This window comes from Nelumbo nucifera, chromosome 1, assembly GCF_055504915.1.
Source record: "Nelumbo nucifera cultivar China Antique chromosome 1, China Antique-T2T, whole genome shotgun sequence".
NCBI lineage: Eukaryota > Viridiplantae > Streptophyta > Magnoliopsida > Proteales > Nelumbonaceae > Nelumbo > Nelumbo nucifera.
Genome location: NC_142649.1, coordinates 197,288,410 through 197,299,138, shown reverse-complemented (window position 1 = coordinate 197,299,138; position 10,729 = coordinate 197,288,410). Strand labels below are relative to the sequence as shown.

Genomic DNA, 10,729 nt, shown 5'->3' with positions numbered 1-10,729 from the left:
TCTATGAAAGGCCATAGCTAAAATCATGGAAGTAACTAGGTGCATGCAATTTGGAAGCTCAAATAGACAAGGGAAAGGCCAAAGGAAAAATACTTTATCATGTTCAAGAAGATGACTCTAGAATTACAAGGGTGTAAAGGACTCGTGTAGCAAGGAAATGTAAACATCAATAACTAATGGTCCTAAAAATTTCACTATATAGATGAAAAAGTATATTTATATATATATATAAGAAATAATATAGAAATGTGTAGGAAAAGTGAAGAGATAAGTTGTTCCTTTTGGCTGCATGCAAAATTGTTGTAGAATTAACATTTTCCAAAAAGTGGGTACTCATTTTAGGAAAATGACATTTCTTTTAATTTTTCCAATGTCCTTTTCTGAAAAAAAAAGTTTATCTTCTCGACTTACATAATCGTGAAGAGCTTGTATATCTGTCCTTTACTCGCATCTGTTCTTCAAGTTAAGCGGCACCAGAAAAATTAGAAGTATAATTTGTTTTTCTATAATATTGAATTTGATTTTTCAAGGAAATCATTCATTTCCCTTCAAATGCAGCCATAAATGGAAATGCAAATAGAGAAGTGCACGGATATATGCTAAATATAATTTATTTTTCCATTGAATTTGGTTTTTCAAGGAATCATTCGTTTCCCTTCATTTTACATGCAACCAAATGCAGCCACAAATGGAAATGCAAATAGAGAAGTGCATGGATATATGCTAAATTCGATCTATTCTTACGAGAAATGACTTACGAGTGAGCGTGAAAAACCGGATTGGAGGTGAGAGCAATAGCTGACATGTTGTCACACCAGATGACCCGAGTGATGAGAATAGGAACATGAAGTTCTTTGAACAGAGAGCACAGCTAGGAGATTTCCATAGCAGTGTGAGCAAGGCAGCGATATTCGACTTCTGAGGAGGAACGAACAACTGTGGGTTGTTTCCTAGCACACCAGGAAATTGGATTGGGCCCAAGAAACACACAAAACTCATTGGTGGACCTGCGATCCAGTGGATAGCCGGCCCAGTCAACATCACAACAGACACTCAGTTGAATTGGGCCTGGAGTGAAGAAGAGCTTGGAGGAGATGGTGCCTTTGAGATATCTCATAATTCGTTTCATTGTGCTCAGGTGTGCTTCAGTGGGTTGTTGGAGATGTTGGCAAGCTTGATTGACTGGGAAGGCGATGTCAGGTCAGGTGAGAGTGACATATTGGAGTGCCCCAACTAGACTTTGTAGATTGTTGGATCCTTCAACGGTGGGCTCGAGGAGGCATCAATTTTGGTAGATGACGTCGATGTGCGAGCAAGTTTGTAGCCACCCATATCTGCATGATCAAGCAAGTCGAGAATGTACTTGGACTGATGAAGGGATAATCCATCACTGGTGTGGTGTACCTAAATGCCAAGAAAGTATGACAACGGGCTGAGGTCTTTCATTTTGACAAATGTGTTGAGTTGTTTGATGAGAGAAGTAAGGAAAGATGGTTTCTTGCCCGTTAAATGAACAAAGATGGATCAGAGGTGGAGGTGTGAAAGCCTAGTTCGGCTATGATGGACTTGAACAAAGATGGATCAGAGGTGGAGGTGTGAAAGCCTAGTTCGGCTATGATGGACTTGAACTTGTCATACCAAGCCTGCGGGGCTTGGCAAAGCCCATAGATAGATTTGTGCATACAATAAACATAATCAAAATGAGTGGGGTCTACGTAGTCTGGCGGTTGATCCATATACACTTCTTTGTGAAGGTCATCGTGCAAGAATGCACATTCAACATCTAGTTGGCGCAGTGGTCAGCCCAAGGTACTGCTAATGAGAGTACAACGCGAATAGTGGTGTGCTTCACTATAGAACTGAAGGTTTCAATGAAATCAATGCCCGACTATTAGTGGAAACCCTTGGCGACCAAGCGGGCTTTGAAGCGTTGTATTGATCCATCGGAGTTACGCTTGATACGGTACACCCATTTGCAGCCTACCACATTCATTCCAGGTTGGTAGGGAACCAACGACCAAGTCTTTTGCTCCCAAAGTGAATGAAATTCTTGGTCCATGGTGGTGCACCAGTCAGGGTGTTTGGACGCTTGGCTGTAAGAGGTCAGTTCGGCAAGGTGGGAGGCTGTAAGAGATGCTAGAAGGGGGTATTTGGTGTTGTACACCTTGGGTTTAAAGATCCTAGATTGGGAAAGGGTGACCATGGGATGAGTGCGTTGAGGTGTTATGAACTTAGTAGGTGGTGGTGGGCCAGTGGGTGTAAGGTTTGATGGTGGTTGAGAATGAGCTGTAGTTGAGGGTTCAGGTGAGGTAGGAAATGAGCCCATGGTTAGAAAAGGGGAGTGGACTGGACTATTGGGCCTTGGAGACTTATTAGCGACGGGGTTGAGTGCTTCTGTGTGAGATGGCGGACTAGAAGGAGTCTGCACCATGGAGGACCTGGAGGACGGGTGGTTGGGGGAGCGGGATTTTTGTGTGGTCCAGACAACATCAGTAGGCCCATAAGAGTTTAATATCCATGTAGAACTAGTGGGTGACTGAGGTTCTGATGGTGTGGTGGTTTGGGTTGAAGGGAGAGAGAGGAATGTGTATTCGTCAAAGACAACATGGCGAGAGATGTAGACTCGCCCATTTGTGATGTGCATGCACCTATAGCCCTTATGGGAGGGGCTTTATCCCAAGAAAATGGAACTGGTATAATGATGGTAAAACTTGTGTGTGGAATAGGGTCGTAGCCAAGGGAAGTAAAGACAGCCGAACGACTTGAGATGTGTGTAATCTGGATGGGAGCGAAACAACCGTTCGAATGGGGACTGTCAGCAAGAAGCTAAAAGCGGCATGCGGTTGATGAGATAAAGAGCAGTGGTGAAGGCTTCAAGCCAAAAGTAGGAAGGTAATGAAGCATGAGCGAGAAAGGTGAGACCCGTTTCGACAATGTGGTGATGTTTACGCTCAACCACACCATTTTATTCGGGTGTATGAGGGCAAGAAAACTGGTGTGTAATGCCATGAACATTAAGAAAGGAAGAGAATTTTGTTCTAGAGAATTCACCCCCCATTAGGTCGCAGTACTTTGATATTGGAATCAAGGAGATTTTCGATTTTGGCTTTGAAGGATACAAAAATGTCATAAAAAGCTGATTTTAATTGCAACGGAAAGAGCTAGAAGTAGCGAGTGTAATCATCAACAAATAAAGCGTAGTATTTAAACTTAGAAATAGACAAAACCGGGGCTGGTCCCCATAAATCACAATGTAGAAGTTCTAATAGTTTGTTGTAATGGAGATGGACAGTAAGAAAAGGGGAGTCAGCAGCTTTTGCCAAGTTGACAAGACGAACACACTATGTTATTGTCTTTATTCTTGAGAGATAATTGTGAAAAATTACTGACATAATGTCACGGGAGGGATGGCCTAGATGATGGTGCCAGATGGTTTTAGTGGGGCTGCAGGCAGTGAGAGCTATGGGATTGCCGGTTGTTACTGTGGGATGAAAGGGGTAGAGTCCTTCAGTCGGTCCTTGGTGCAGGATCCTCCCGGTCTTCTTGTCCTGTACAACAAAGCCAGAAGCATCAAAAACAAACTTGTAATTATTATCTTTTGAAAATTGGTAAACTGATAGCAGGTTAGAGGAGGAATCGGGACAGTGAAGAACATGATTCAGATGAAAGGTAAAAGATGGATAGGTTAGGGTGGAGGTGCCGGTGTGTTTGATGTCTAAGCCATGTCCGTTACCCACCGTGACCAAGTTGGAACCAGCATAAGGGAGCGGGTTAGAAACCTTACCAAGATCTGGAGGGATGTGGTGAGAGGCTCCGGTATTGGAGTACCATGTGCCTTCATCAAGAGGATCACGAGAAGTTGTTGCCATGGCGACTAATTTTTCTGGTGGATGCCTGCCTTGATAGGTGATATTCAGCATCTAGAAACAGTCAATAGCTATTGGTCCAACTTTGTTACAAATTTGGCAAGTTAGTCTAGAGCCGATATTGGTTGGACACTAAGATGAATTGGACTGGTGGCGCCCTTGATTTGATTGTGAAGGCCGTGGGGTGGCTGCATTTTGCTGCTGCCATTTGGAATCATGTTGTGGAGTGTACTGGCGATTTGAAGAGTTGGGATGGTGAGAATGTTGTTGTCGTGTCTTGGCTGCAACAAGGGCATGGGAGTTCTTTGTAGAAGCATCTTCTACAAGAGACATCTCTTCGCAGATGAGTAGATCGTGAAGTTCTTCTAGTGTGACTGTTATAATCCGAGCACAACCATGAATTATGGAGGCAAAAGGATGATATAATGATGGCAATCCATCCAAAATATAGATTTGTAATTCATCATCAGATATGGGTGCACCACATCCCGCGAGTTGATCACTGATAGATTTAACTTGCTGAAAGTAGTCATGCATGGTGAGAGATCCTTTTTTCAGACGATGAAGTTGCTTGCGAAGGGAAGTGATGTGCATGGGGGTGGATGAGGCATAGCGACATTCCAGAATATCCCACGCTTCCTTGGATGACTTTATGCCAACCATGTAAAGCAGAGTCAATGTGGATAGAGTGGCCTGAATCCAAGAGAGAAGCATCTGGTCATGTTCGTACCAGGTTTCGAACATTGGATCACTAGTACTTGGAGCTGATTTGGATCCATCGATGAAAGACATAAGCCTATGTCCTCTGAGAATGGGCTCGAACAATGATTTCCACAGGAGATAATTTGTGTTGTCATGCCTTATGGGCACAAGATTGAAGATATTTGGTATCACCAATGAAGATGTTGGGAATGAACTGGTGTCAGTCTGGGAAGTTGATGTTGAAGCTGACATAATGAAGATGCAGTTTTGCTATGGCTCTGATTCCATAAAGAAGTGAGTAGAAAGTTGATCTTGAACAAAAAGATCACTCACAACACAGGGTGATCATTGGTTGTATTTATAGCTATATTGATATGGTTATCATGTACAAGGATAAGTATAGGTGGAGATCAGATTGGTTAGCACTTTTGGCTTATCTTGATTAGTTACAGAAGATGAGGCCTATCTGGGTTAGCTGGTGTATGGATGAGGTTTTGCTTAGATGGCTGGTGTGTGGGCCGGTGCATGGGCCTGAGGAGTGGACTCACTATCATAAATCGTCGATACACTTGATATTGTATGAAAACACACAAATATATATAGGTGTATCTTTCTGTGTGGTTTTTTTGGTTGTTTATAAGTTGGACAGACTGCGATGCGGTCTTTTTCCATTTGGTTTGTAACAGATCTAATCGCCAATTGTCGGTGTATTGAAAAGACGCGAGAAGTCCATTTTGGACTGATCTCGGGAAGTTGGAACTTTTCGCGTTGTTCTCACTTTATTTTCACACAGAAATATGCACAAAAAACGTGTGATAGCCAAACTAGCTTCAGGCTGCTAAGATCTTCATGCAAAAATTCATTGTCCCTCTTGTCAAAATTTCCAAAAGATCTTCCTAAAAAGACTTGCCAAACAGCCTCATAGCTTTTTGAACTTTGTGGCTGAACTTGAATAAAAAATAGAATTCAAATATAGGAATACTTTAGTCAAACCAAACCAATGCATCCTGAAGATCGGCTTGACTTGGCTTGATTGCACTCCTAGTCATCATCATCCAAGCCTTATTCAAACTATATGGGGTAGGGTATAGGCTAGTGTTAAAAGATATCCATGTTTTATAGGAGAGTAATTAAACATATTAGTTTCATAAATAAAGGTTTGATTATGATACGGAAAAGACATGAAAGCAGAAAAATTCTTAACCAATCAACCGATATCATAAAAGTGTAACCAATCAGGTGTGGTATGTACTCAAATCCATGAGAGGGTTTTGATTTGTCAAAGCTCTTCTGGTTTCATGTATTTCCGGCAGCATAGGGTTTTTCCCGGAAGAAAATTCAATTTGTTGTGAGCAATTTTAATTAACCTCATGTTTTGATTTTTTTATCTTTTAAAAGTTCAAAAGAAGCATAAAATTCTAAACCAAGGGTTTTTGGAAATAATACGAGGGAAGAGGATAAACTGATTTGGACAACTGCGTTTAAGTATATAAAATAGATTGGACAAAGGTGCATTTCTCGAGAATAGGCGCTTTCTATAGAAATTAAAGGTTTATGGAGAAAGAATTTTTGCATCCAACCCCAGTCATCTGTCTTTTTCTTTATTTTCTTTTGATTGGTCTCCAAATCCCTCAGGCCTATGGCCCCATTTGACGTGCTTATGGAGAAGTTAATAGTCTCCAGCTAGAACTTGTTGTGTTGGTGTATGTGATCCCTCAATTAATGTTCCCTGGTGGAGGTGGAGACTTGATTGCAGTTGAACTTGAACCCAGAAAGCCCCATGGTTGTGGGAAAGAGCAAGAAAGGAATAACGAATGTTATTTAAGAATTGCATACCAAATGAAGATAGAAGCATGCCTCTAATTTGCACTAGTACAAATGCAAACAAGTGCAAATTAGAAGAGTGTAATTAAATTCTGGTTCACTCTTGCTTGCAATGGGTTTTATTTTATTTTATTTACATTGCAAACAAACAAAAACAAAAATAATTTAGAACTTCCATTTAATTCATTTGCACTCCCATACTTACGCACCATACAGTATAAATGAAATAGCATTGCAATTATATGATGAAAATGAATACTACAAGTGAAGAGAGAACAACACAACCCTGCACATTCCTCCTTCCAAGTACAAATGCTTGAAAGGAAACAAGTGCATGTATTGATACGTACATTTACTACACGAAGAATAACTACAAACACGATATGACAGAACAATAAATTAAAGACATGCAAGTAGAGAATAAATATATAATCTAGACCATTCGGGAATAGAGATGTATGGCTCCAATTCACAGCAGATAGAGAGTGGGTAGGAAAAGTTTATAGAAAATCTGGGCTCAATCTAGGCACATTGGAAGCCCTCCGGCACCTTTTTTCCACATGTATTTACAACCAAACTGAGAGCGATGGGTAGTTCAAGCTTGACAACGCCCAAGACATTGGCCTTGATAGCTGTGCAGAGGCAGAGTGCGGCTTCAAGATCAGTGAGTTCTGTCAACAAAGCACAGCATGGCTTGTAGGGTGGGGTGCCCACGAGTACGTTAACCAACCCTAGAACATTGGCACATATGCCCAGCTTAAGGGTGTCTTTTGGGCAATTAGCGGGCTTAGGAGGGCATGGAGATGGAGGCTTGTGAGAATGAGATGCCACACAAGTGAAGAAGAAGACTAGGTTAAGCAGGATGAGAAGGGCAGCTACCTTGGAAGAACCCATGAGAGCCATTTGCTACGGATAAACTCAACTCAATTCAATACACAGAGAGAAAGGATAGAATGCTGGTATTTATAGATGGTAGTGTATCTGAAACAAAGGAAAGAGATAGACTCTGCGCCTCTTTCTCTTTGAAAACATCAGCCATGTGAGGGTGTCGAACAGAATAATTTAGGCCATGAATGGAGTGAGACGAGAGTAGGATTTTATTGATGTGTGATGGGATTTCTCCAGGCTTGCCAACTAACCGTTTATAGCCACGTAAAAATATAGTGGTTGATGCATGGCCTAGCTCTCCTGGACCTTATCAAATGTCTCTTCTTCCTTTCTAACCGTCGGATTTGGGGGTTTGTCTTGCTTCGCTCTAGACCGTAAGAGATGCAACCAAAAACTCTTTAAGGCCCCATAGGCCCACTGGTGTTTTAATTTAATGATTTTGTAGTTGTCCCAGCCCCCTTATATGGACCACAGTTGGAACCAGAATTAGAATTGGAATCAAAATACCTCATAATCGAAATTGGAATGGGCTATTTTCAAGGTCTGTTTGGTTCAGCCAAAAAATGGAATAAAAATAGAAATCAGTTGGAATGGGATTTGATTCCCAAAAAAGAGGGAATGGCCATTCCATCAAATAAGAAAATACAAAAATAGAATTCCGATTATATTCCACTCAACCAAATAGTTAAAATCAAAATGGCTCATTCCAAACCCCTATTCCTGTGAACTTTAGGGGCCTTTATATACATAATATACACCTATCGTTAAAAGAAATTAATAGGGAGAATGACGGTTCAGCCCAAAGTCAGAATTGAATAGGTATTAGTTTGGAATTGATGCCAATTCATGGATGGACATTGGTGTATAGAATGGGGGTATTTGACATTTTAAATGTTTATAGGTCTGTAGTTAAATTTAGAAATCTGCAATGGACCTGTCCATATTTTTTAAAAAAAAATACACAATATACACCTGTCACACACTGATATAGCATACAGAAGTATGATTATCTGTAGCAGATCCACATACATCCTCGATCCAAAAGATCAGAATAGATTTTGGGCTCTAGGTGTTGATGTTGAACAATTCTTGATTCATAAAACCCAACATTTGGACTTGACTTATTATATTACTGCGTTTTCATGTTTGTTCTGCTTCATGTACATTGAAATTCCATGAAAATAAACATATGGTAATAATGCTGTACTTTGGGTTTCAGGCCTCGATCTGTTAATTAATTTCCCGAATCCATCTTATGTATGGCTGGTTTGGTTAACTTTTTTTTTTTTTTTTATTATGGGGCGGATTAGAAAACATGTATCATTCTATTTCTAGTTCTACGCATTAATTGCCTGGTCCAATAGTCCGGATCACCTACTAACCACACGTTCTGCTATCCTTCCTTGTAATAATACCTGTTTCCCGATGCATAAGGCATTTCTAAGTTAAACCTTCTTTTTTCTCTTGTACTTGCACCGTCAGAGCCCATCTCACCAAATCCCTCTATGCCTGCATTGCCGGGCAAGTATATGCTTGGACCACATCCTGTGCGGCTGTGCATAATACATCGCAACAATACATTGAGAATATCTTCCCATCAATGAAAACAAAAAGTGTAAGAGATCTTTCAAATGTGCGGCTGAATGGTCTTTTATACGGCTTTTTGTGGTCCGTAAATCATTCAATTCTCTCTCCTTAACTCTTATATTAATTCTCGTCTTTTTATCGAGTGGAATAGTCCTATATTTAAGATAGTTTTTCTTACCAATAAATTCTATTAATTATATCTAAATCCAATACTTTTAGTAATATAAAATTCTTATTTTTTAAAACTGACATACAAACAAAAAAAATTGTTCTTCCATCCAGATATGGCAGGTAAGAAATTCACCTAGCTATCCGGGTTAAATGGGTCAAACCATAACCCATGATGTCATATTAAATAACAAAAAATAAATAAATAAAAATTATAGAAAATTTTAGGCAAATCTCTAATATCTTCTGTCAATCGTATTTAAATCAACCCAAAAAATGAAATTGTTTGCCTATTCAATGGCATATTAACTAGGGGTTTTCATAGTCCAATTTGGTTCAGTTCCAAGATCTCGAGCCAAACCAGTTTTTAATACAGTTTGGAGAAGATCTCGAACCAAATCAGACCAAACCATTCTATTATGGTATGGTCCAGTATTAAAATATGGTTTGGGCCATTCTATTGGACTTAACCCAATTAGAATGTCTAAATAACATGCATACCTACATAAATAACAAATATATTCAAATATCTAATTGAAATGTTAACAAGTGCATGTCATTTGTTGCTATTATATATAAACTAGCGGAGACCCGTGCGATGCATGGGAAAATCTGAAAGATTTAATAATTTTATTTATTATTAATTATTATTAAATTAATAATCCAAATTTGTTGTTAATTAACTAAAAGTATTCAAAGTTATTGTTAATATCTAAAATTTTAATAATTGCATTTTTCATTTAATATTGATCGATTTACAAAAAATAATCATTGTTAAGTTAATATGAACAAATAATTTTTAATAAATTTGGTTCTATTAATAATTTTAGTAATTTTAATAATTGTTATTATTTTTAAATGAAATTTTGATTAACTTTAAATAAATAAAAATAATTACAAAAGTAAACATTTTAATTAATTTTACTAATAATTAACAATTATATAGAAATGACAACGGGGTGGGTTCATGGCGAGGCAACCCATCCCTGTCCCTGTTGTTGTGTAATTTATACACAGTTAATTCAGGCAAGTGTACATTAGTCAAATATGCGTATAATGATGAGAAAAGTGTTGATCCCACAGATACTATATCATAGTACCAAATCAATTTTAAACTAACCTAAGTTGAACTCGTGAATCAATTGAATCAATAAAAACTAAAAGAATAAATGCAAATCCAAGAACGTAATAAAAACTGAATTGATGGATGAATGCAACTAGGGTTTAGATTTCATTAAATCGATGCTACATAATTACCTATTTAATCCAACTCAAGACCGAAATTACCCTAAGGTATATTAAAGTTATTTGCATGTGATGGTGGATATCCCTAAATTAATTAATAAACTTTCTCAAGTCATATTAATCTTTTATTAATCAAATTCTACCATCAAATTTCTAAGTGGTTGTCAAAAGGAAAAATAAGCATTAATTTCTTTGGAAACCTTTAATCGTAGAAGGGGATTTGACTCACTAAGGTTCCTTGATTCCCACACATGAGCTAATCATCTTTCGATATCATAGTCTATCATGCGATTTTTATTGCTTAGGGATCTAATTCATAACAATCCTTTGGTAAGTCATGCATGAATCATCAAATCATTAAAAGATTGGCCAATTCTTTTAAAGCATTAAGCATAGAAATAAAAATTCATCATGCAAATAATAAAGGTCTTGAATTGAATTAAACAAAT

The 10,729-nt window shown here is 38.5% G+C and overlaps 1 protein-coding gene across 1 annotated transcript; it reads right to left on the bottom strand.

Annotated features, from left to right (window-relative positions):
• Positions 1-6,610: 6,610 nt before the first annotated feature.
• On the bottom strand, positions 6,611-7,398 carry LOC104602308 (putative lipid-binding protein At4g00165). Its single transcript, XM_010265937.3, has one exon. It carries the CDS (start codon positions 7,293-7,295, stop codon positions 6,915-6,917), a length of 381 nt encoding a protein of 126 aa, XP_010264239.1. The 5' UTR covers positions 7,296-7,398; the 3' UTR covers positions 6,611-6,914.
• Between the last annotated feature and the right edge of the window lie 3,331 nt (positions 7,399-10,729).